Genomic DNA, 27,189 nt, shown 5'->3' with positions numbered 1-27,189 from the left:
AGCCTTCTTAGTGGTGGCATTCATTCATATACACTTGTTTCCCGGTTTCAGAAAGAGGAAGCTTCTTCAGTTGCTGTACTTTAGTTTTTTTATTTTTCAGTTGGCATGTATGTGACAGATCACGTGAGTTTATGTAGACAACCATATCATGTGATTTGAAACAACTGTCATATGATCGCTGTGAATAAGTGACAGCGGCAGCAGCAGCAGCAGAAGCACAATGCATCACTGGAGTGTTTTTTCCCTTTCTATACTCTTGATTGGCAGCTGTCTTTGTCAATACGAGCCTACGTGGGACTCAATTGATTCGAGACCTCTACCGGAATGGTTCGATCAAGCCAAATTCGGCATATTCATTCACTGGGGAGTGTTTTCAGTTCCCAGCTATGGCAGTGAATGGTTCTGGTAAGTCTGCAGCATCAGCGCGAATACAGTGTGTATGACACTAACAAAAAAGTACTATAAAGTATTACTTTCTAGTACTTTTTAGTTAGTAACACGGCACTACCAAGGTTACACAATACTGTGTTGTTTTGCACGTGCAACACCATGGTAATCTTTTAGGTTTGAGGTTTCTTAACAGTACTGTCAAAATATCATTTTTTTTTCGATACATATCTCTCTACTAAAATATGTTAAACAATTAAATACCGCTTTTCTGCAGTATCAATACACCGATGCCGGTAGCGCTTTCTCTCTCTTCTCTCCGACAGCGAGTTCACGCACACCGACCGCAGTTGTGCACAGCCACGCCTCCTTCACTCACTCAGAGCAAGACACTCGACTTGTTCGGTCCGGAAGGGTTTTTGTTATGTTGTTATCAGTGTTGCCAATTTAGCGATTTCGTTATAGTGTTTAGGGACAAATCTAACAACTTCTTGGACAAACCTTATCTAGATTCTTATTTTGCCCACTGATTGATATTCCTATTTATATAGATCAATGAATTTGCCATTGTGATGTCATCTAGTGACATTTAGCTACCAGTTAGCTATTTTCAATTGAGAGCAGTTGGCAACACTGGATATAATATTACTCAACTTTAGCACATTTGTCAGCTAAACATTCATTCAGCGTTTCCAATTAATGACACTGTGCTGCCACTGTTTCATAATGAACCGAAAAATTTAAAACATAGCCTAACATAAATGGTCTCTAACGTTGTTTTGCCAACTAACTAAAATCGAAAATTGTGCCTTTATAAAACAGCAAAAGACATCGATTTAATTAAGTATAGGCTGTCTGTTTGTGCTGAGAAGAACGCACTTTGCTCACGCGATCAGCTGGTGATCTGGTTAACGTTAAAATAAAAGCTCACCCTACTGGAAAAACCAGCATGACCAGCTCAAGCTGTGTTGTGGAACATGGTAGATGGTATCTCTGGCAGATGGTAGCTGGGTTGATTTTCTTTTTTTGAGTTTGAATCTGGTTTCTTACATACATAAGCTTATGACAAAATAACCACTTTAAGAATAAAGCACACAGACAAACAGATACAGAGAATATTAAATTAATTTTTTTAATAATAATAATAAAAAAAAAGCTTATTTAAAATCATACAAATTACTCGATTATGTCCTTCAGCTCTTCCTCCAAATGTTTTGAAGCAACCTAGGAAAAAATAAAGGGAGATTTTACCACAAATATATTCTTAATAATTTGACATGAGCATAGTTTATTTAAAATGTCAATATAATTTTTTTTTAACTCGCATATGCACGTTTATTCAGGGATAAACCAAAACGTCCTTAGTTTCGTTACAGCCAATTCTTTGTCACCTTTATTTATATAGCGCTTTTTACAATGCAGATTGTGTCAAAGCAGCTTTACAGTGATAAATGGTATATAATTTTGGCTGCACAGCAGCTCTTAAAGAAAATGCTGTCAATGTAGGCAGATGCAAAGCACTGTTGAATATCAAATGTCAAATGTCAAGTGTCCCCAACTAAGCAAGCCAAAGGCGACAGCGGCAAGGAACCCAAACTCCAACAGGTGACATCAGGTGGCAAACAGGTGGCAAATAGTTGTTAAAATGGAGAAAAAAACCTTGGGAGAAACCAGGCTTAGTCGGGGGGCCAGTTCTCCTCTGGCAAACAGTGCTTTGTTACGATTCAGGTAGCTATCATAAGCCTGATAGGATCGCAACATTCAAAGTATTTATTCCAGTTCAATCCAGTTCAATCTATCGCATTCATCACGCCGGTATGGACAGTTTGTTGAGGAACTGTGCCACTGGCTGTCGTGTCGATGAGGCCTTCACAATGGATGATCTAGTTGACTCAATCTCTGCTGACACTTCAGGGTTGCATTGTGGTCGTGTTAAGGTGTAGGTCCTCAATCTCACCTGGATACGGCCTGGATCCGGTTGACTACGGTAAACCTCGAGATAAACAGAAAGACTAATATTAGCGTAGATGCCATTTTTCTTCTGATGTAATGAGTACATCTTTGTATTTCTTAAGTGTAACTATTATTGAATTTGACAGATACTTATCTTCAGTAACAAAATTTCTCTGAATATGGTAGAAATCCGTTGCATTTTCATATTTATTTCTGAATATAAAAATGCGAACATTTTCAAGCAAAAGCACCATTGAGAAGTTCGTTTATTTTGGAGTGAGCCTGCATTGTATTCGTGCTTTGCGAGTGCAATCAGCTGTCTCCTCACATTCACAATAGTTTGACCTAGTAACATTGCCGGGATCAGTCCTGGAACGTGCCCTGTGTGAACAAAAGGCACACATTATCATTGTATTTTCCAGAATCTCTGCGTGAAAGGAGCTTTAGTCATAGGTGTCTGCAGCATGGAAAATATTTACCTTTCGATACTACACTCGTACTGCGTCTATTTTTAGCCAGACGCTATGGGGAAACTCCTATTTCTCCAATTTCTGAAGCCTTATTCAATTACGCAGTGAAACTGCATGGCCATTGGTTCGTGCAGTTGCAATAAAACGAACCAATGACGGCGCGGCTAAGCTGTGCGAGCCTATGGCGGAAAAGCCCGCCAGAGCCCGCCAAAATGGGCAGGCCATCTGGCTATATAAGTGGGCGTTTTGCATAGGATCTCTGATTCATTCGCCTTCAGCAACGACGATCTCTTCGCTTGATCTATGAGACTTGAAGCAGCCTTCGCCTACAAGCAGCTGGATTAGGCTGATTTAGCGACCTCTCTCCACTTTCTGCATGCTGACCAGCTCACCGCTCTGCAGCTCGCCGCTTCACAGCAGCCGGATCAGCTCGCCGCTCTCAAGCAGCTCTGATCCCCCGCCGCTCTCAAGCTGCCCAGTCAGTGCTTCGCTCAGGAGCCGCCTGCAGCATCGAGAGCACTTGTGTCAGCACTTCCCCTGCCTCGGTTAGCCGAATATTCTATATATATATATTTCTAAAGAGCAAATTTCTGTAACGTTTATACAAATGTTGCGCCACGGCTGTGGCTCGTGCAGGGCACCCCTGCACGCTGATAATGGGCACAGTGAGTGCATTTTATGTCTGCGGAAATCCCACGCAGAAGCCGCGCTGACCGAGATGAATTGCTTTTATTGCGAGAGTATGAGTCTCGCCTCTCTGCGCTTGCGGATTGCTTTCTTCTCAGAGAGCGGCTCCGCCCCTCACGCCCTCCCGATTTCTTCCTCCCAGGAACCGGCTCATGTCTCGCATGCCTCACTCTCTCCACAAAGAGAGGCTTCCCCCGTCTCTTTCTCCCGCCCGAACCAGCGCCCCTCTGCCATCGCGAGCAACCTGGTCTCGTTCAGGGGATCGGATGACGAGTTGCTGGGTGACAGCATGTCTTTAGCGGCCTCTGATGCGGAGGATTAGACGAGCTCAGCTAAAGCTTCAAAGCCCTGCCGAATGATTCAGCCCTCGCTGGTCGTGCTTACGCTTCGACTGGCCAGGCGGCATCTGCGTTACGCTCTATGACCGTTCTCCAGGTGTACTAGGCGAAGCTCCTCCGCGTCATGGATGAGGCTGGACCTGACCCGGCAGCATTCAGAGAACTACCACCAAAACTACGGCCCAGGCTATCGGGAGGCCGATGGCCAGTCTAGTGGTACTGGAGCGCCAATTATGGCTTAACCTGACGTAGATAAAAGAAGCGGATCAAGCCCTCTTCCTTGACTCCCTGGTCTCCCCCTCTGGCCTCTTTGGTCCCGCCGTCGACGGGTTCACTGTACGCCTCACTGCTGCACAGAAGTCGTCCCAAGCCATGCAACACTTTCTGCCAAACCGTCCCAGCTCCGCAGCTGCTTCTAGTTGCCCCAAATCTGCGCCGATTCAGCAGCCCGCCAAAGCTGCACCTTCAGCTGCTCAGCCTACCCCACAGCTTGAGCCTCGGCAGCGCTCCGCAAAGCGCCATCCCTTTCCGAAACACCAGGGACCCGGCCCAAGATAGCGCTGGACCCTGCGCCTCAGAAGTCGTCCTGATCCCTCAGACAGGAAGAGGAGGGGGCTAAGTCTCGCTGTGGCTGGGCCACCCCCCATACAGCCTCGTTTGCACTTCCTGACACCCCGTTCAGTTCCGGATGCTGGAAGCAATGTGTTTGTTGCATGCACTGGGCCCGTTTTAGCGCCCATGCAACTAACCGCTGTGATAGCAGACAAAATAAAAAACAAACATACTCAAAAAGAGAGCAGTTTTCCTCTTCCATTCCTCACAAGCATTGTGGTTCCTTACAGCGACCTTTTGCCATGCGGGCCGAGTCCTGGCAGGCCATCCCTGGAGTGTCAAAATGGGTTATCGGGATAATAGAATGAGGTTATGTACTCCTGGTCGCTCAAGAACCCCCGCTATTCAACGGCATGGTCCCCCACCTCGGGCTGTCCCTAGCTCCTCGTACCTTTTATGAAGTGTATGGACGTGGCTGTTTCCCCTCTGAGGCAGATCGGAATCTGTATTTTGAACTACCTCAACGACTGACTCGTCTTAGCCCAGTCGGAGGCCGAGCTAGTATCCCACAGGTCTCTCCTGCTTAACCACATAGAGTGCTTGGGACTCAAGGTCAACTTTGCCAAGAGCTCACTGCTTATCAGCGGACAGATTTCGTTTCTGGGAACAGTTTTCGACTCAACCCAAATGAGGGCAATTATCTCACCAGAACGGGTTCTGGCCATACAGCAGCTTGTGGCAACCTTCAAAGTTGGAACCTCTCTGCCTCTTAGAACATTTCAAAGGATGCTAGGTCTCATGGCCGGTACTACAGTTGGGTCTGCTTCATATGCGACCCCTACAGTTCTGACTGAAACCCAGAGATCCATCCCACGCCTGGCGTCTCGGACACTTATGTATCAGGGTGAACCAGGCTTGCGTCGCAGCCCTGGCCCCCTGGAAGGACCCCTGCTGGTACAAGCAGGGGAGGAGAAAAGTCGTCTTCACAGATGCTTCCAAGACAGGCTGGGGAGCCCTGTGCGAGGGCAGACCAGCCTCTGGTACTTGGTCGAGCGAGGAAAGCGGGCTACACATCAACTGCCTGGAAATGCTGGCAGTCTGTTGAGCCTTTCAGACTTTCCTGCCACTCATGGCGGACACAACGTCCTAGTCTGCTCAGACAGTATGACGGTTATGTCCTACATAAATCACCAGGACGGGCTCTCCTTAAAGCACCTTATCACTCTAGTAAAGAGTCTTCTGGAGTGGGCACGTTGCAATCTGCTTTCGCTGAAAGCAGCGCATGTGCCGGGCATATTGAACCAAGAGCTGTCACGGAACAATGTCTCCTCAGAAGAGTGGATGCTCCACCCCCAAACGGTTCAGAAAATCTGAGAAATCTTCGGGAAGGCAGAGGTCAACCTCTTTGCCTCCAAAGACAACTGTCATTGCCCAATCTATTTTTCAAGGAACAGGGATGCGCTGGCCCACGATTGGCCCAGCCTTCTCTTTTATGCCTTTCCCCCGATTGCTCTAATCCCCCAGGTTGTCAGATGAATCAGGGAACACAAACACAAGGTCCTCCTAGAGGCCCCGCTCTGGAGGAACAACACTGGCTCTCGTAGCTGTCTCATCTGCTCACAGCGGTGCCGTGGCTGATTCCCCTGAGACGCCTCTATGCCCTTAAATGGTCAGTCTTCTCTGGTTGGTGCACAGCCTGCGATGAAGACCCATCTGCATGTGACATATCTCTGATATTGTCCTTCCTTCAAGAGTTGTTGGATATGGGTCGTATACCCTCCACACAGCAACAAGGAATGCATATCACTCTGTCCCACGGGCAGCTTTGGGGCTCTCTGATCACTGCCTGGTTCATCTTATACCAACCTACAGGCAAAAACTTAAATCTGCTAAACCTGTAGCAAAGACTGTAAAGAGATGGACCATCGAAATAGAGCGGGCTTTACAAGCCTGTTTCGAATGGACTGTAGTGTTTTTGAAGCTGCTGCCACCGATCTGGATGAGCTCACAGAGACTGTAACTTCATATATCAGTTTCTGTGAAGATATGTGCATTCTTACCAGGACTCATCTAACTTACAACAATGACAAACCATGGTTCACTGCAAAACTCAGACAGCTCCGTCAAGCCAAAGAAGATTCTTACAGGAATGGGGACAGAGTCTTGTATAAACAGGCCAAATACACACTAGAAAAGGAGATCAAAGTGGCAAAGAGGAATTATTCTGAAAAATTAAGGAACCAATTCTATTCCAGTGACTCTTCATCAGTGTGGAAAGGTCTGAAAGACATCACCAACTAAAAGACACCATCCCCCAGCACTGTGGTGAATCAACAACTGGCAGACGAACTGAATGAGTTCTATTGCAGGTTTGAAAAAACACCATTAACACCTCCAACAACCCCCCTCTCCCCCACTCCTCCACTTCAGATCAGTGAAGATGACGTGTGCCAGGTCTTCAAAAAGAACAAAAGAAAAAAAGCACCAGACCCAGACGGTGTGACACCAGCCTGTCTGAAAACCTGTGCTGATCAGCTGGCCCCCATCTTTTCACAGATCTTCAACAGATCACTGGAGTTGTGTGAGGTCCCTTCCTGCTTCAAATGCTCCACCATCATCCCTGTTCCAAAGAAACCCAAGATAACAGGACTTAACGACTACAGACCTGTGGCGCTAACTTCTGTCGTCATGAAATCGTTTGAAAAACTGGTTCTGGCTTATCTGGACATCACTGGACCCTTACTGGACCCCCTGCAGTTTGCTTACCGAGCAAACAGGTCTGTGGATGATGCAGTAAACATGGGTCTGCACTTCATCCTACAACATCTGGATAAATCAGGGACTTATGTAAGGATCCTGTTTGTGGACTTCAGCTCGGCTTTTAACACCATCATCCCAAACTTCCTCCTGCCCAAACTAACTCAGCTCTCAGTGCCCACCTCTGTCTGTCAGTGGATCACCAGCTTCCTGACAGACAGGCAGCAGCTAGTGAGGCTGGGAAAATTCTCATCCAACACCCGCACCATCAGCACTGGCGCTCCTCAGGGTTGTGTCCTCTCCCCACTGCTCTTCTCCATCTACACCAATGACTGCACCTCTAAATACTCCTCTGTCAAGCTCCTGAAGTTTGCTGACAACACCACAGTCATCGGCCTCATCCGGGACGGAGACGAGTCTGCTTACAGACAGGAGGTTAGAGAGCTGGCTGTCTGGTGCAGTCACAAAAACCTGGAGCCGAACACGCTCAAAACAGTGGAGATGATCGTGGACTTCAGAAGAAACCCCCCTGCTCTCCCCCACTCACCATCATCAACAGCACTGTAAAAACAGTGGAGTCATTCAGGTTCCTCTGCAACACCATCTCTCAGGACCTGAAGTGGGACATTCACATAGACTCCATTGTGAAAAAGGCCCAACAGAGGCCGTACTTCCTCCGCCAACTGAGGAAGTTCAACCTGCCGCAGGAACTGCTGAAACAGTTCCACTCTGCCATCATTGAATCTGTCCTATGCACTTCAAATACCGTCTGGTTCAGCTCAGCTACCAATTCTGACCTCAGAAGACTACGTTGGATAGTCCGGACTGCTGAGCGAATCATTTGTACAACCCTCCCCACTCTCCAAGAACTGTACTTATCCAGAGTGCGCAAAAGGACTGGCAAAATCATCCAGCACACTCCCTCTTTGAACTCCAGAGCCCCGAGCACCAGAACAACCAGCACCGGTTTCTTCCCTCAGGCAATCCATCTCATGAACACTTGACAATAAACGAGGAACACACAACACACACACACACACACACACACTATTATACATTCATTTATTTATTTAACACACATACTTATTTACATTTCTAATTTACACCTAACATATCTGTACATAGTAAATTGCCTATTTTAATTTATTTTAATTTGTATATTGTGTCTTTGCTATTTTGCACATTGTCTGTATATTTGTATATTGTTCTTTTTATTATCTGTGTCTTGTCTTGTCACTGTCACTCTGTTGCACTGTGGAGCTTGTCACTACAACAAATTCCTAGTATGTGTAAACATACCTGGCAATAAAGCTCATTCTCATTCTCTTTCTCATTCACTCTTAAGGTCTATGTTGCGGCTATAGCAGCTTTTCATGCTCCTATAGCCGGACATTCGGTAGTAGAGCCCTGCATTTCTGCCTGAGCCGGGCTTCGGGACGATTTTCATGTCATTGCTCACAGGCGGGCCTGTTTTAGGTTTCTCCATCTTTTAATACTTTGGACATCCATTAATTAAAATAAATCATGAGAAGCTGATTATGGTAAAACAAACATAAACATAGACATAGTGATGCACTGGTGAAACAACATGAGACCATAGCTGCGTCCTCGGTTTAGTGTAGCAGCAACTGCACCTCCAGCGCAGCAGCTGGAAGAGTGAGAAAGGAGGACTGAAACTGGAGGGATGTTTCGGTGTGTCCCATTAAAAATACCAAAATGTGTTTTTCAAGGCTTTAGTTTTATACATGTGCAAATACAGCATATAAAACAACAGAATAGGAGTATTCACACGTCACGCACCTGCAGCGCTTTAATGGAGAAATCGCGCCAGCGCCTTGCGCACACACACAACATAGCCTATTAGTTCTCGCATTTCTAACTTCACACCGCAGTCTGTTTATTATCAAAATAAAATACAGTCAGTCTAACATAAAAAGTTACACTGCTTAATGTGTATATAGGCTAGTCTGTACAATCTGTGGCATTCAGCGCTATACCATCGTCTCGCTTGCAAAGCACATACGTGAAGGATGTATTGTTGGAACGCGAGCGAAGTACAAAGCCTATAATTTACATAATAAATAATAGTTTAGCATTCAAATACATCACAAATATGAAAACATTTGGATTTGTGCTGAATTGGAGAGGTAGGTGACGTGTTCTTTTTTTATTTTTCGTTATGGTTCTGTTCTGAATAGGCTATAGCTATATGTTTATAGTTTGTTTTCTTTTTAAACCGTCTAACCGATAGTATTAATTGATTAAACTTCTTGGTTAACAGTTAACCAGTCAATTATGAGCATCCCTAATTAAACCTTTCCAATGCAGATGCCGTGCTTTTTCTCCACGATTCTCTTTCTCTAAATGAGTGTTCTTTTGGCTGTAGCATGTCTTGTTTTTCGTTTGAAAATAATAATGACCATGTTCTATGGTGAAGCTTTGATTTTTGATGCATAGCTAGGTGTAAGGTAAGACAACCTGCAAGATTTATTTATTTTTTTATTATTGAATAGCCAATTTTTTATTTTTTTTTTTCTGCATAGGCTCTAGTTGGTGGGCAGGAACAACCTTGTTGTCCGTTTCTTGAAGGGGTCTAGGAGGCTAAACCCGCCTCGCCCCTTCACTGTCCCTACATGGGACCTGTCCACAGTTCTAAGGGGCCTTAAGGGCCCTCCCTTTGAGCCGTTACAATCCGCCGACATTCGACTTCTGTCACTCAAAACTAAATATAATATAAAATAATATGGAAATTCTAAATAATTTAGGTAGCGTGTCATTGTTTTTTTTTCTCATTACAATAATAAGAATTAGATTTTATACATTACAATATGCTTAATCTTCATTAAAAAATAATATCAGAATGCAAAACATCAAAATTGTCCTAAAAAGTAAGCTTTATTTTCTTTAATCAAGAAGTTAAATGGTCACTTTATGACAGTGTTTTTGTGTTTATATATTTGAGGTTAATTGTGCTTAATAGTTTTGTTTTCCAACAGGTGGTACTGGCAGGGCCGGAAAATCCCATCTTATGTTAAGTTTATGGAGCAGAATTATCCACCTGGCTTCACCTACGCAGACTTTGCACCACAGTTCCAGGCTGAATTCTTTGATCCTGTACAGTGGGTTGACATTTTTGCCTCATCTGGAGCCAAATATATTGTGCTCACAACCAAACACCATGAAGGTTTGTAATGACTGTGCCGACTGCATTTGCATTTCACTTTTGCATATTTGTCAACTGATTATTTTAATGCTACATAAAAAAAAAAAATACTGTAAAAATGCCATGGTAAAAGCCTGTTAATTGGTTAACTATAAAATATCTTACTATAAATGGTTTAACATCACATTCTATATAACTTACCTATAACAAATGTATGTTTTTTTAAGTAAAAACTATGATTTACCATATAACTTTCCAGAAGTACCTGTGTGACACATCACATAGAGTGTGATTAATATTTTCTTTAAATAGTTTTGTTTCTTATTTTTGGGGGACGTGATTTTTACCGGGGATCCCTGCTGAACCACGACTGGGCTAGTTTTGAGTAGCAATTGGGCAAGTTTTGTTGTGAAAACCTGACAACCCTGGTTCAGCCTTACATTGTTCAAACTGGAGTCGGACACTGAGACTCAGGAAGAAGTTACAACTTTTAGAATGCATCTGGACGTTTCTGAATGGTTAGTGGATAAAGTTATGTAGTTGCTGTGGAGTTGATTCAACTTATCGACTAGCATGTGCCGTCATGCTAATCTTTTGTGCAAATCCAGCATTGAATTGACCTTCGTTTGTGAAGCAGTCCGGTGTAAAATTACGGCATGGTAACAACACTCTACTACAACAACTCTTTCTCTTCTCTAAAGCAGCCCAACATGGCCTCACCCCCTTTGTTGAGTGTTTTTGGGGGGCAGGGTTTATGTAAATTTTGGGGTTTGTGATGTCACCAACTCGGAAAGAAGCTCATTGTTTTCCCTACCAGCTGTTTGTTGTAGTCCTCAAAAAGCGATTTCTGTAAAAGAAAATATCTCCCTTTACATTGAACTTTGAGTGTCGTAACTTTGCAGATGATTTTTAATGCTCAAACAGGAACATTGCACACTAACTAAAGTTAAAAAAAAAAAAGTGAAATCATAATCAAGGACCCCTTAAAAATATACAGGCACCAATATGCCATACCGCATTTTTACCTGAAACATGGGCTGCATCCAAAAGCTTAAAAATGCTGCCTTCAGAGGATGCATTCCACGGTAAGAAGGCATAAAGGCACCAAATAGTACCATACCATAGTAATGTTACATTACACGTTACAGTACTAGTACTATTTATTTAAGGAACAACAAAAGGTTTATGTGTGAATAACATGAAAACAGGTCATACCACCCCAAAATAAAAAGAAAATGATGCCAGTGTTTGTCAAATTAAAGATATTTCACACTGAGACAATATTTTCATGCAGTTAAACGTTTTCTTCAGACAGATTACTTCTGAATTTTATATAAAAAAAATACTGTAATACAATGGAATATACTATAAAATCACAATGCAAAAAAATCAGAAAAATCAGAAGTCCCGAACATGTTCTTGATAGGGTTTGTGCGATTCACCTGTGTGTTTCAATTCCTCAGGCTTTACACTGTGGGGCTCAAACTACTCGTGGCCCTGGAACGCAGTGGCGGTTGGGCCAAAGCGGGATCTGGTGGATGAGATCGCCACTGCTTTGCGGACACACAGTGATTTGCGTCTGGGGCTTTACCATTCTTTGTTTGAGTGGTTTAACCCTATGTTCAGAGCCGATGCTGACAATCACTTCAAAACCAATGTGTTCCCTACTACAAAGACCCTGCCTGAGCTGTACGAGATAGTCAACAAGTTCAAACCTGAAGTGCTGTGGTCTGATGGTGATGGAGATGCGCCCGACTATTACTGGAACAGCACAGGGTTCCTCGCCTGGCTTTATAACGAGAGGTAAGGCCACCTTAACAGAAGTGTCATGATTACAAACCAAGAAACCGGGAGGAGGTCCAAAAAAAAATCATATTTTCAATTACTGCAGTGTGGTGTATTGTATTATGTATTATGTGTACACACAGGTTAGGTTTTGCATTTGTATATATTTAAACATAGATGCAAAGGCCACTTCCTTGTGGCTGTAGATTGTACCTCAGAAATTGTTCTGAATTTTCATATTTTATACATTTTCTGTTCATTTAATTTTCAACCACAAAGATCACAAGTCTGATAGTTTTTTTTTCTTTTTTTCTCAAGAACATGCAGCCTTTTCTCATCATTTCCAGAATTTAGCAAGTGGCACAAATGTCACCAATTTTCGTATCATTCTAGTTAAGTAAAAAAAAAAAAAATAAAAAAAAATCTAAATGTCAAATGTCCAAAGACCACCAGAGTTAAGATCACTCTGAAAAAATCACTGATAAAACATCTACTATAAAGTCATATTTTGTGATTTTTATACTGTTTGCCATTCTTTTTTTATTTTGTCAGAATACACAGCTACTTTTGAATGGTCAATGGTGAAAAATGCTTTTTGGCAACAGATTAGTGTAATTGCTGCATCTACCAGCAGGGGCTCACTTGGCTATTTTAATTAGCTAAACCTTGCCCAATTGATGAGATGGTCCTCACTGCAGAACACAAGATCCAGATCCAACTCCTCCCACTTCATATACTTTGCTCCACCAGATGAACCAGCATATGAGAAGTGTTTCGCTGCAGCCTGCGATGGACATCCAACCCGGCCCACATCCAAGTGTGACGTTAGAAGCTAGGCCAATGCCTCCCTGCAGCAGACTCTTAAAATTAAATTGGTCATGTCAATCACCATACTGATTGACTACATCAAACACTGATCCCTAAACCTACCCGTCAGCGCCCCCCTGGATCTGGATCCAACCTCACTCCCTGGATCTTGTGTACTGCAGTGAGGAGCTACTGCCATTGATTGCCTCAATCAAAAGATTTTTACTCCAAATTATTACAAGATTTCAATTTACCATATAGCAATAGCATAAACACTTATTTAGTCAATGTTTTGGAGTACACTAGTGTATAGATGAACTCAAAGCTAACAGGCATAGACTGAAGACTTTCATTCATTTTGATTTAATTTCATAATAACATTGTAGAGAACCAAACAAGTTGCTTACTAGAACTGTCTAAGTGAAGTCATGTAGCCTAAATGATGGCAAATGTGTGTTTTCAGCCCTGTGCGTGACACTGTTGTGACCAATGACCGCTGGGGAGAGGGCAGCATATGTAAACATGGTGGATATTACACCTGCTCAGATCGTTACAACCCGGGACACCTGCTGAAGCACAAGTGGGAGAACTGCATGACCATTGACCAGAAGTCATGGGGCTACAGGAGAGACGCCAAACTCAGCGATTACCTCACCATCGAACAGCTGATAGGAGTGAGCGTTACATTTACATTCAATCACTATGACACTTGTGTGCATGTGACTTACAAAAGATGAATGCTGCAGCAAGCAAGTGTGTATTTTGATCCCAAACTTTTCAGTTTTGGTCAGTGCATGGATCCATTTCTGCTGTTTTGGTTGATTTGGATGATTTTTCCAAGCAAGTCATGTTCCTGGATCAACATATTTAGTTGATCCTGGAACAACATTCCTGTCTGAAAATGTAGTCCTAACCTTATCCATACCCCTAAACCAAACCCTACCCATAGCTTTTCTCTAAAATCAGAGGGGAAAAAAATAGATGAATAACACTTAGTTACATAAACTGTAAACTGTCCCTCAAATCTGACTGGTTGATTGGAATGTTGTTCCATTATCAACAAAGATGGTGATCCGGGAACATGTTGTACTTGGTGAAATCATGTTCACCCTACTGTTTTGATGAATATTGTGATTTATTGTGGAAATTAGCATAGTTGAGGTAATTTTACCTTAATTTGCTGTAAGAACCAGTAAAATTTATATCATTATTATTAGTGGCGTTTACAAACTATAAGCACCTTTATTAGTATCGCTTATAGTTCAATTGGCTTGTATGGTTTACTGTGGGTATCAAAATAGACTTGAGTGTGAGCTCTTTTTCTAGTAAGCAACCATATAGCAACATGTTGTGATGGCAAGTTTGCATGGGCAAACGCTGATTACATTTTCTTCTGACAATATATATATATATGTATAAATTATCTAGAAGTAAAAGGCAAGAAAGTGAATTCACATAGTTTAGAAAACAAATTGCACAGGTATACACTTTGGGGTCTCTTGTACTTATCAAGGTTGCATTATTTTATCAAAAATGCAGTAAAAGCTGTAATATTGTGAAATATTATTACTTGAATATTATTATTTAAGTATATTTTAAAATGTAATTTATTCCTGTGATGCAAAGCTGAATTTTCAGCATCATTCCTCCAGTCTTCAGTGTCACATGATCCTTCAGAAATCATTCTAATATGCTGATTTGCTGCTCAAGAAACATTATTACTATATTACTATTTTTATATTACATATCTTATTATTATCAATGTCGAAAACAGTTGCGCTGCTTAATGTTTGTGGAAACTGTGATAAAGTTTCTGTCAGGATTCTTCAATAAATAGAAAGTTCAAAAGAACAGCATTTATTTGAAATAGAAATATTTTGTAAGTTAACATTATAAATGTATTTGTCACTTTTGATCAATTTAATGCATCCCTTCTTAAAAATAAATCTTACTGACCCCAAACTTTTGAACGGTGGTGTATCTATGCACTGAGCATTGAGAGGTCCTCTGTTTGTCTGGCAGACTTTTGTGGAGACCGTGTCCTGTGGGGGGAATCTGCTGTTGAACGTGGGCCCCACACATGATGGCCGCATTGTGCCCATATTTGAAGAGCGTCTGCGGCAGATGGGTCAGTGGCTTAAGGTGAACGGAGAGGCCATTTACAACAGCAGCGCATGGAGAGTTCAGAACGACACTGTTACTCCTGGAGTTTGGTCAGTTACATTATGATTTCTCTCTCATGTACAGTAACGTGCTCCGCAAATGTCTGTTTGTGTCTTTGCCTCTGTTTCTCTCTTCTTCCGTTTAACCTCTTTCACCTTTATTTGCTTTTAAATTAAAGTATAATTTTGTTTTGTCCTCACAGGTATACATGGAATCAGAAGGAGAAAGCAATCTATGCTGTTTTCCTTTCATGGCCCAATGATGGGTACATTGTTCTGAACGACCCCATTGTGTCAGCGGCCAAGACTCGGGTAATGTATATTGTAGAAATTATATATATATATATATATATATATATATATATACACATACTGCTCAAAAAAATTAAAGGGACACTTTGAAAACACATCAGATCTCAATGGGGAAAAATATCATGCTGGATATCTATACTGATATGGACTGGGTAATTGTTAGGAACGAAAGGATGCCACGTCGTTTGATGGAAATGAAAATTATCAACCTACAGAGGACTGCATTCAAAGACACCCCGAAAATCAAAGTGAAAAAATTATGCAGCAGGCTAGTCCATTTTGCTGAAATTTCATTGCAGCAACTCAAAATGGTACTCAGTACTTTGTATGGCCCCCACGTGCTTGTATGCATGCCTGACAACATCGGGACATGCTCCTAATGAGACAACGGATGGTGTCCTGGGGTATTTCCTACCAGATCTGGACCAGGGCATTACTGAGCTCCTGGGCAGTCTGAGGTGCAACCTGGCGGCGTCGGATGGGCTGAATAGGGCCTCTGGGACATTGTGCTCACTGCCCAGCACCGTTCTATTGGATTTAGGTCAGGCGAGCGTGGGGGCTATTCAATGGTATCAATTCCTTCATCCTCCAGGAACTGCCTGCATACTCTCGCCACATGAGGCCGGGCATTGTCATGCACCAGGAGAAACCCAGGACCCACTGCACCAGCGTAGGGTCTGACAATGGGTCCAAGGATTTCATCCCGAAACCAAATGACAGTCAGGGTGCCATTGTCTAGCCTGTAGAGGTCTGTGCGTCCCTCCGTGGATATGCCTCCCCAGACCATCACCGACCCACCACCAAACCAGTTATGCTGAATGATGTTACAGGCAGCATAACGTTCTCCACGGCTTCTCCAGACCTTTTCACGTTTATCATGTGTTCAGGGTGAACCTGCTCTCATCTGTGAAAAGCACAGGGCGTCAGTGGCGGACCTGCCAATTCTGGTGTTTAATGGCAAATGCCAATCGAGCTCCACGGTGCCGGGCAGTGAGCACAGGGCCCACTAGAGGACGTCGGGCCCTCAGGCCACCCTCATGAAGTCTGTTTCTGATTGTTTGGTCAGAGACATTCACACCAATGGCCTGCTGGAGATCATTTTGTAGGGCTCTGGCAGTGCTCATCCTGTTCCTCCTTGCACAAAGGAGCAGATACCGGTCCTGCTGATGGGTTAAGGACCTTCTATGGCCCTGTCTAGCTCTCCTAGAGTAACTGCCTGTCTCCTGGAATCTCCTCCATGCTCTTGAGACTGTGCTGGGAGACACAGCAAACCTTCTGGCAATGGCACGTATTGATGTGCCAACCTGGAGGAGTTGGACAGCCTGTGCAACCTCTGTAGGGTCCAGGTATCGCCTCATGCTACCAGTAGTATCACTGACCCTATCCAAATGCAAAACTAGTGAAAAACAGTCAGAAAAGATGAGTAGGGAAAAAAATGTCAGTGGCCTCCACCTGTAAAACCATTCCTGTTTTGGGGGTCGTCTCATTGTTGCCCATCTAGTGCACCTGTTGTTAATTTCATTAACACCAAAGCAGCTGAAACCGATTAACAACCCCCTCTGCTACTTAACTGACCAGATCAATATCCCAGGAGTTTAACTGACTTGATGTTATTTTCTGATTTAAAAAAGTGTTCCTTGAATTTTTTTGAGCAGTGTGTGTATGTGTGTGTATATATATATATATATATATATTATGTAAGATTCTAATTGAATGATTGTTTGCTAAGCCCGGCCTTAAAACTTAGCAACCAACCATAGCGTAGCAGCTGTTGCCATTTCATCAGATGGCCTTCTTTTTTCCATGTACACTAACGTTCAAAAGTTTGGGGTCAGTAAGATTTTTTTTTTTTTTTAAAGCTACAGTCTATAACTTTTTTTGGTTAAAAATGATCCAAAATCAATTTTTGAGCAAGTACATAACCAGCCAGTGTTCAAAACTATCTCCTCACTTTAGCCCGATTCACAACAGTAAGTTTGTAATAATGTGTTCTAATCTGAGTGGTACTGCTGGGTTTTCGTGAGAAATTCGAGCATGTCGCCGTTTGTCTTTGCGTCCTTACGTCACGTCTGTTACATAAAGGAGTCCCAGCTTGTAGTCTATAGCATGTGAGGATGCTGGAGGTGACGGATGATTTATAGACTTTTCTCACAGCAACTGCAATAATTAAACTAATCATTTTGATGGCAGATTGTATGGTATGACAAATTAACGTTAGAGATTAGACTGTACAAAGATTGAAATCTGCTTGCACAGGGAGCGTGCCTTGCAACCATGGAGACATTTGTGAGAGACGCTGCGTAATATCATTGCGCCTGCTGCAGCCATGGTACGGCAGCAAAGTTCCTTGATCATTACGCCGGAATGACAGTATAGTTCCTAGTCATATTGGCCTAGAAAATCGCAACTTTTAATTTTCCTTCGGTCTTAGTACACGATGTAACTACAGAAGAGTCAAGTTTTAAATAGGAAAAATATTGAAACTCTTTGGTCATTTTTTTAACGAGATGCTAACGGTCTAATCTGATTCAATGAACTATGCTAAGCTATGCTAAAAGTGGTACCGCCAGACCCGGAGATTGGCTGAATGGATTCGAAAACGGTAAAACTCAACTGTTTAACTCTAGGGGAGTTGGAAAATGAGCCTATTTTCAAAAAAAGTGGAGTGTTCCTTTAAAGAAATTCATAATTTTACTCAGCAAGGTTGCATTAAACTTGCTTAAGACTTGTTTAATTATTCAGAGCTGTTTTGTGCATTAGTTTCTGAGCATCACATCTGAAGCAAACCTTTTCCCAACTTCCAAATCAGGTGGTGCTGCTTGGCTATCAGTCCCTCTCGTGGGAGTCCATGAGTCCCACAGGTCTGAAGGTTCATCTGCCCCAGCTGGGCCCGAGTCAGATGCCCTGCTCCTGGGCTTGGACCCTGCGGCTGACTGGTGCAATGTAGCCAGAGGGTAGCGACACAGTTGCTGCTTTTAGGACTAATGAAGCCAAAGATTGAAAGCACTGTATTTTCCAACACCTTTTACATTTAAATAACAATACAACAAAAATAATTTACATTTTATTAACATCTTTATCAGTTCATTCAACTTTTTAATTGTTGCAGTGTATCCTAGTAGGGGCGCAAAGTGGAGAGGTGTGCTCTTGCTTTGCTAAGAGATCAGACATTTTTGCCTGAAAGATGTTAAAACGAGTAAAAAAACAGTTTAAAAAACATTGTGCCAGTAAGCAGCCACCTGACAGAACATCCTAGCAACCACATAGCAACACACTTATATCTCTGAACATCTTAGTAACGGCATAGTGAAGGATCTAAGGATTTTCAATAACCTGTTTTTTTTTTTTTTTTTAATTCAATTTAATTTTATAATCATGAATCATTTATGCAGTTGTTATTTGATTTATCATTTAATCATTTATTCATCATTTTATATTATTCAATTGTCGTTTTATATTACTTATTACTTCCTTTCTATTGGTGTTTAATCTTATGATTATGGGGTTTCATAGAATTTGGAATGTTTGTCTTCACAAATAAGAGATAAGAGAGATATCGCCATTTTAAGGCTTTATGGGATGTTGTTGTGAAGCAATTGCGCTGTTCAGATGAAGTCTTGGCATTGAAACACACCAGACTAAGATTATTCAAAGTGTGGGGTCGGATCTGATATTTCTGATGTGCAGATCCATACAATCTAACAATTGCAATCTCTGTTAAACACCTGCTTCATCCTAGTGTAATGATGGTGACTTTTGCACAGGCAAAAATATATTTGGTTTCTTAAGAAGTGCACATTGCGACAATGTATAAATTAACTAAATTCAAAAAAATAAAGTCTTAATTTGAAGTCAGATGTATTTTTTCATAACCACATTTTAGTATTTTAGTATGAGATAAATGATTGCTGTTTTGTATATTTGCATAATTATCTTTTGAAATGAATAAACTGATAAATGAAATTGTTTGATTAGCCTCAGTGTCTGTTTTAAATGAGTTTATATATAATATAATATATATATATATATATCTGAATACAACACAAACAGGTGAGTTTAAATAATTATACAGTGAACAGCATAAATGAGTATACCCCCTTTGAACAAATACAAAAGATGTATTTTCTTAATACAATTAAGGATTCCTAATACAATTCATGGAAAGATGGCAAAACTGAAATGTGTTAAACATTTACATAATAAAAACAGAGAAATATATGTCATTAATATCTGTAAAATAAGTAAATTAGCCAATTTTGTTTAAATGAATTGCAGAAATGAGTACACTCTATATTTAATTCAACAAATGGAGCATCTTCTGTTTCAAGTTTTTGTATTGCGTCACACAGTGGTGTGTGAATTCATGACAGCATAGATAAAGCACAACTCCCTCACACCTTCAGCACTCATACATCCCTATATAAGAGCTTTACTACCACTGAACTTCACTGTGAGAACAAGGCACTTCTCACTGTACTCCTCCTCTAGCAACACCTGAGCATTTTAGATGCTGTTAGATCCAAAATGATTGACTTGATCTCATGCGACCAGAGTATGGATTCCCAGAAGTATATTTTTTGTAAATATGGGCCTTGGAAAAGGATAACTGACTTTATTGTGCTTTGGCTACAGTAGGTAGTTCCAGTGTGGACAACAACCAGGCATGTCACTTCTGCAGGCTGCAGACTAAGATAAACAGTCACTATTTTTATAGCCTTTGTTGGCTCTGAGACACTTGGTTGGTATTTCTCCTGCTCTTTGTCTAGCAAATAAAATCACTCATCACTAAATGAAAGCTTAAACTGAAGGCCTGATTATTTCAGGGGCCTTTTCACAAAGCAATTGTTTTTGAATTTCTGTGTTACTTATATTTTCACACTTAAAACAATGATTTGGTAATCCAACCACTGTCTTCTTTTGTGCTAAGAAATAAGTCTCCTGACATTTCTCTCCCAAGTGCTTCCATTGTTGTCAGCATTAAATCTGAGAATGATTCAATGGGCTATATAACACTTTTAATTGTCAAGAAATTGCTTCTCTTTAAATGTTTTAGTTCAACATACTTACATTGATCAAAAATTGCCCTAAACGTACACCAGAAAAATTTAATTTAGTTTTATTTAGTAACTTTCAGGAGGGTGTACTCATTTTTATAAAACGGATAGTTCCGGCCCTTGATTCTGGTTGGTTGAGCCGCGTTCGAAGCAGTTGTAAAATTCCCGAAAACATACAGCTGACCGCATTACATAAGTATTGCTGCGCCAGGGAATGTGTATGTTGTTGCGTCTGTCTTAGCAACGTAAAGTGTTTTGTTCATTGAAGCTTACTGCATTGAAGAGTATTGTTAGAGAGATATCGAGGGACCAAGTGTATTACCTGCATTTAGATTTAGCATTTTCCTTCAGGTCAGTCCTATGTTCACAATAAAAAATCCAAGCGTGCCACACGAGTCCTGAAGTGAAGCCAAAGCGTCTCGATCGCCCCCAGGTGGCTGGATGCAGTACAGGTCATAAACCCCGCCCTCTCCATGTAATGTAATGAACGTGAGACAAACTAAACAGTCAAATTACACATCAAATATTTTTCTTCCAAAGATGGTTTCTGTCATTTTAGGCAGTTTTTTTATCACGCTGATGTTAGTTAAAGTGTTCGTTCTTTAAATAAGTTTGTTTTAAGTTAAAAACGTGGGTTTTGACGTCATGATTGACGGCTGAGATTACTGTTTCTCTGAGCAAAGTTGTCACTGAAGCACAGACAGACTTTTCTGTGGATCTTCTGGAGGAGATTGGAGCTTTACCTTTAATCTCTACATTTCCGGAACTGTTTATTTCACACCGACATGTTTTTCTGCAGTATTAACCGATTCTGCGGGAGTGTGGGCGGGACCTTGATATTGTGGCTCCACTTCACGCTCACTACTGCGCAGACTAGTAGGGCTCTAAGTTCACTATGCGCAGACTCGAGACTCAAGATGTCAGCGCTATATTGACACACTGGTGGCTTCAGTTACTACAATAGAAGAGAGTGAAGGTGTTTTGTCCATCTTTTTTTTTACAGTCTATGTAAAAAATCCGTTCGAATGTCTGCTGCAGTCTTGTCCTTTTAACATTTAATGGGTATTCCCGTGCCATGCTGACACTGACAGTGCTAGTCAAAACATTTGTCATTTGCGTCTTGTTCCGTGTTCACAACAAGTTTTAATATAAAAGTCTTTGCGACTCGTTCATAAAGACAATCTTTGCCGCCATCTAATGGCGTAATAATGTAACTTCTGTTGCTGCACGGTTATGGACTATTTTTTCCAGCAGAAGGAAGGCTTTTAATGATTTTTGTTCGTTAAAGTTGCATTTGTAACTGGTCTGTTTTCTGCGTTGTGTCCATGCAATTACAATGCCAAGACGAAATAAATCACATTAAACAAGAAAATAACATAACAGAAAACATACCTGATATGAAAACAACAGAAAAGCAGCCTTTATGAGTGACTCGCACTTATCGTGCTCTATAAAACATATAGATCACCATGTGCTCGTTTCCATATATTAGTCAAAAAGTGCAAAATTACAAAAATAATCACACAGATAAGTAAAATGACATTATACACATGAATTGGAGTGAAAATAAAGACATAAAAGCATTACAATTAAGATTAATTAAGCTTATCAGGAGTCAGATTACAACTGACCTCTTCCATGCATTTACAATGCTAAGAGGAGGGGACAGAACAGGAAATTATGTTGGCTCATGATGACACAATTAAAGGGGAAAACACTCATCAATCATGCATCTATATCAGGTGTATGTAAACGAACAATTTTGTGTGAATTCTAATAAACAATATATGTATTTAACAGGAAGCTTTCTGTACCTTTTACACAGTGATACATATTTTTTGTCTTTAATATTTGTATTGTGTGGTAACTGTTTTACAAAACCAATAAGCCCCGTGAAGCCAAGGTTTACAGTGAATTTATAACGCTCCGCGTTGTGCCTAATAACGCCCCTTAGCTGTTATAAATTCACTGTAAACTGCTTCTTGGGGCTTATTGCTTTATTGCAATAGGGCATTTTATCACTTTGTTAAGAAAATTTTATTTTCCTGAATAATTTGACATGCTTCTTTGGTAATTGATCAAGCAGACTTGCTGGAGCATTACATCTCTAAAGAATCCCAACATGTCTTCCAAGCAAAGAGTAGGCTAATTGCTGAATTTGTTAAGTTTCAGAGGGTGTGTACTCATTTATGCTGTGAACCTGTATGTATAATGCAGTATTTTATGCTAGTGTCTTGCAAAGCAATTTGCAGTATGTGACATGAGTGTTGTATAATAGCCTAATCGTCTAAACGCAGCTCTCAGCAACGTGAACGGTGTCGGGATGTTTGCTATAGCTGGTCAAGTATTTCTAACTTTTTACCCCTAAGCAAAGAACGAAAAAGAATTTCACAGTGAGTATATCGGGCCTTTACTTAACCCGCTTAGTGAAGTGACTTTTAATGTAAAGCAAATTAAATGCGTTCTGTCTTTTGAATTTGATTTGAATGTAACACACAGAGACATGTTCATTTGAACAGAGCAGTGTGTGGCAGCCTGAGCTACCCATAATGCTCTGCTTATGGCTGTCTTTGGAATCGGAGAGCATCACATGCTGCATTCAGACACACGTGCCCACTGCTCCCATATCAGAAACTCCCTATCTGAGTTATTCAGGGCAGCTGTGCCAAGAATAGTCCTGCACTGTTTATGAACATCACAGCCCCTTTAACTCACTCAGCAGGGGGAAAATTCAGAGTTAGCAACAGAATGTTCCTCATGTATGTAAAATTCCCTTTTTGCTCTGTTTTCCATATTTCATCATGGTTTCCACATGCAACTGTGTCTCTGTTTTCGCAGGTGTCCGGATGGTGTTTTCGCTGGTGTCTGGTCTGAGCGGGTAAAGCCTGCCGCTGGGAGGTAAAGTGGGAAGGACCTTTGGGGTTCCAGAGCCAATCTTCCATTACATGTAGTATGACAGAATGAGGGGGTCTGCGAGGGGATTTCGTCCTGCTTCCTATTTGTGCACTACTTGTGATATAACATGATTAGAAGCAATGACGTTATTAGACTTACGGAAAAGTCATTCTGGTTGGTTACCAAATCATATAATGTGTCATAACAGGGGATGCATTATGCATTATTGTTAAATGAATAGTTCAGCTCTAAATGAAAGTTACTAACTCTCAGTATTTCTTTAATTATTAAATTCCAATTGAAAAGTTCTGTTCTAAAATTGAAATGAAACATAATTCAAATAATAATGATAATAAAAAACATTCTGAAGTTAACACAAAATTAAAATGTGAATGTTCCTTTATGGTGCATGTTTAAAAAAAAAAAAATTATTTTCATAATCTTTTCACAGAATGCAATAACTTAACTGCATAAAATGATTTTCTTCCTCAGTGTTTTTGACCTGTTTTAGAGTACATCTAAACATTCTTAAATTAAGATACATATACTTGGGAAAGCCAAGTAAATGTCAGAAAATATCTAACTTTATCATACATAATTTTGCTTCTCAAGTAAATCTTGATTTGTGAATGCTTAGATATTTTCCTGAAAAACAAGACAAAAATTCTTACTGATTGATACTAAAAAAATACTATATGACAAGTACTATATGACTGACAACACGAATCCCTCTCATTTTTCAACTAGTTCCCTCCAACCACCAGAATTCATTCTGGTATGTAACTGCAACATTTTCAATCAAGTCCTGTTTTACATAAATGTTCTATGCCTCATTCAGAACTATGCAGATTACTAAACTGATATGGGCTGTGACTAGCTTTTCGCTGATTTCAGTTATATTCAGATGCACAGAAGCTGTGGCTCTGGATCTATAAGCTGTTGATTTAATGTCACGGCCATTTGGACAAGTTAACCTTCTACAAATCACAGGATGGCAGACAATGCACTGAATTATGACCATGTCCATTAAACCATGGCTGCCGCTGTCTGTGACCTGAATAAAGATGATCGCTGAAATGCAGGTGTGACTAAACACAAATGCATCTTTTTAAACAGAATTGCTTTGTTTACTGAAGCTTTCTAAGGCAAGCATCACTATTATACAACAGGACTAAAGGTGCACTGGGGTAAAAGGTGCATTTGATTTAATTATCTTTTAAACCACTAGATGGCACAAAAATTCAACTCAGCACTTTTCTTAACAACCACATTTGATGACACACGTGGAAATTTGGCTGATACTTGGCATGATCATGGACAACAACGCAAAGTTGATTCTGTGTTAATTTGATCTATTTAAAATGGTCCTTGAATATGATTTCACTTTTTTAACTTCAGTTAGTGTGTAATGTTGCTGTTTGAGCATAAACAACATCTGTAAAGTTACGACGCTCAAAGTTCAATGCAAAGGGAAATATTTTCTTTTACAGAAATCACTTTTTAAGGACTACAATGAGCTTCTTCCCGGGTTGGTGACATCACGAACCCTAAAATTTACATAAACCCTGCCCCCGAGAACACACAACAAAGGGGTGATGCCATGTTGGGCTGCTTTAGAGAAGAGGAAGGGTTGTTGTAGTAGAGTGTTGTTGCCATGCCGTCATTTTACCCCGGACTGCTTCACAAACAAGGGTCAATTCAATACTGGATTTGCACAAAAGATTAACATGACGGCACATGCTAGTCGATGAGTTGAATAAACTCCATAGCAACTACATACATTTATCCACTAACCATTCAGAAATGTCCAGATGCATTCTAAAAGTTGTAACTTCTTTCTGAGTCTCTCCATCAGTGTCCGACTCCGGTTTGAATAATGTAAGGCTGAACACCATTACTGACAATCGTCATTTTGGCTGCGTGAGATTCTCCAGCTTTGTTGTTGTTGAGCAACCGAAGTAACATTGAAACTACATGTCAACTAACTCTCATTAGAGTATGAGTAGACTATTAGGTTAAGGTCTGGGTTAGTAGAATAATTTGACGTGTAGTGTACTAATATTCAGTAGAATGTCTGTTGGGGGAACATCATAATACCTCATGTTGATTTAATTGTCGGCTGGTTTAAAAAAGTTTGAAAGTTTGAACTTTAACATAATTGATACATCAGGATTTTATGGCTCATATAATATGATATAGAAGAACATGGACCTCATACTTGAGGAGGAAAAAAACACCTCAGATTTAATCAGAGGCTCAAACTGAGCAAAAATATGTAATTTAGTGTAGTTACTGATATTTACATGGCCAAAAAGTAAGATGAAATTCTGATAGGTTGTAATGTAAATCAGTGAAATCTTTATAACAGCATAGCAGAGTACTTACATAAATGCATATAAATATCAGTTGTCATATATCTCCCAATAATGTCTTATAGACCCATTTGGAGCAGACGTCACAGTTAAGTCACTTGCAGCTGCGCGCGCATAGTGGTTGCAAAAAAAAAAAAAATAGCGGTAGCAAGTGGAGGAAAATGTGCAAAATCCAGAGAATAAGAGAAAAATGTTTTGTTGTGCCTCTGGATGTCGGAATCGGAATGCAAAAAATATAGTCTTCATTTTTTATAGAATACCGTCGTTGAAGACGTCCTTTGAAGCTAAACGGAGACGTTTATGTTGCAAGTCACAGACTGGACTGATGAAACCTGCAATGATTAGTCTACTATTAAAGCAGGAATTTGATGCAAACAGTAAATCTACATAATATTCACATATGCAGTTCATAGAGGACATACATACATAGCAGTTACTGCAAGAAAAATATTTAAACCTATAACATTTTACATAGATAACTTTAAAGTTAATTTAAAGTTATGTTTAAATTTAAACATAGCCTATAATATTTTTATTTCACAATTCTGAATTTTTTTCTTGCATTTGCGTGTTTATATCTCCCAGTTCGGACTTTATAACTCGCAATTTTAAGTTTATTTCACAATGCTGAGGGGGAAAAAGTCGGAATTGCGGGATATAAACTTGCAATTCTGAGGAAAAAAGACATATCTCACAATTCTGTTTTTCCTTCTAAGAAATGTGAGATATAAACTCAAAATGAACTTTTTATTCTTTTATTCTGTTCCTTCCATAGACTGCTACTGATGTCGTTTTCTGCAACCAGGTAGGCGCCGCCCACAAAAAAACGTCATGGCTGTTTACAAGCACCAAATTGGTCTATTTAGATGATATTTAAATGCTTAGTTTTATGATCAAAGCTTTATATGATAGAGAGACGAACAAATAAACGTTCCTCAGAAGACTGATGGATCATATTTGATACTTACATTTTGTGATTGGATAAATGTTTGGATAATCAAGTAAACCTAAGTTGCTTGAGTCCAGTAAGTGTTCATCTTATAAAAGTTATTCTTACTGAATAAAAATCAGTACATCACAACAAAAAGACACATGTCTTATGACCTAAAGGTGGATGTTTTTACAATTATACTAAAAGGCCTTTTACTTGCTAAAAAAATTCAGACAATGTAAGGCATGTAGACCTAGTAGATTGTAAGAGGTTTTTCTGCAAATTTTTGATCATGTTGATCATTTAAAGGCCTTAGAAATATGATACAGTAGGTTTTAACAGCCTTAACTTTTTTTTTTGCACATGCAAGCATTATCTTCAGAAAATGTATAAATCTAGTTTAATATTCATACTTTAAGTTGTGCAAATAAATCCACACTAATGTTCACCAAAATAGTATGGCTTTGTGCACACACTGAGTACTGAGCAGTATGGCTCGCTGCAGGTGTGATATTCTAAGCTAATGTCCTTGCTTTCTTATGTCTGCGTTCATCTTCCGTCTCA

General features: G+C 40.5%; 1 protein-coding gene across 1 annotated transcript; it reads left to right on the top strand.

The window, feature by feature from the left end:
- The first annotated feature begins 33 nt into the window (after positions 1–33).
- Positions 34–19,336, top strand: fuca2 (alpha-L-fucosidase 2). Its single transcript, XM_051867403.1, has 7 exons — positions 34–405; positions 10,141–10,328; positions 11,771–12,110; positions 13,363–13,573; positions 14,922–15,112; positions 15,265–15,373; positions 18,183–19,336. The coding sequence occupies exons 1-7, from the start codon at positions 221–223 to the stop codon at positions 18,318–18,320; spliced, it is 1,362 nt and encodes a 453-aa protein (XP_051723363.1). The 5' UTR covers positions 34–220; the 3' UTR covers positions 18,321–19,336.
- Positions 19,337–27,189: the final 7,853 nt, after the last annotated feature.

This window comes from Ctenopharyngodon idella, chromosome 17 (genome assembly GCF_019924925.1).
Source record: "Ctenopharyngodon idella isolate HZGC_01 chromosome 17, HZGC01, whole genome shotgun sequence".
Classification (NCBI taxonomy): domain Eukaryota; kingdom Metazoa; phylum Chordata; class Actinopteri; order Cypriniformes; family Xenocyprididae; genus Ctenopharyngodon; species Ctenopharyngodon idella.
The sequence above is the reverse complement of the archived record's forward strand: the minus strand, read 5'-3'. Positions and strand labels throughout refer to the sequence as shown.

Coding starts and splice junctions, on each gene's coding strand:
- fuca2 (XM_051867403.1), top strand. CDS start 221: ATGCATCACTGGAGTGTTTTTTCCCTTTCTATACTCTTGATTGGCAGC. Junction 12,111..13,362: donor GCCTGGCTTTATAACGAGAG/GTAAGGCCACCT, acceptor GTGTGTTTTCAG/CCCTGTGCGTGACACTGTTG. Junction 13,574..14,921: donor CCATCGAACAGCTGATAGGA/GTGAGCGTTACA, acceptor TTTGTCTGGCAG/ACTTTTGTGGAGACCGTGTC.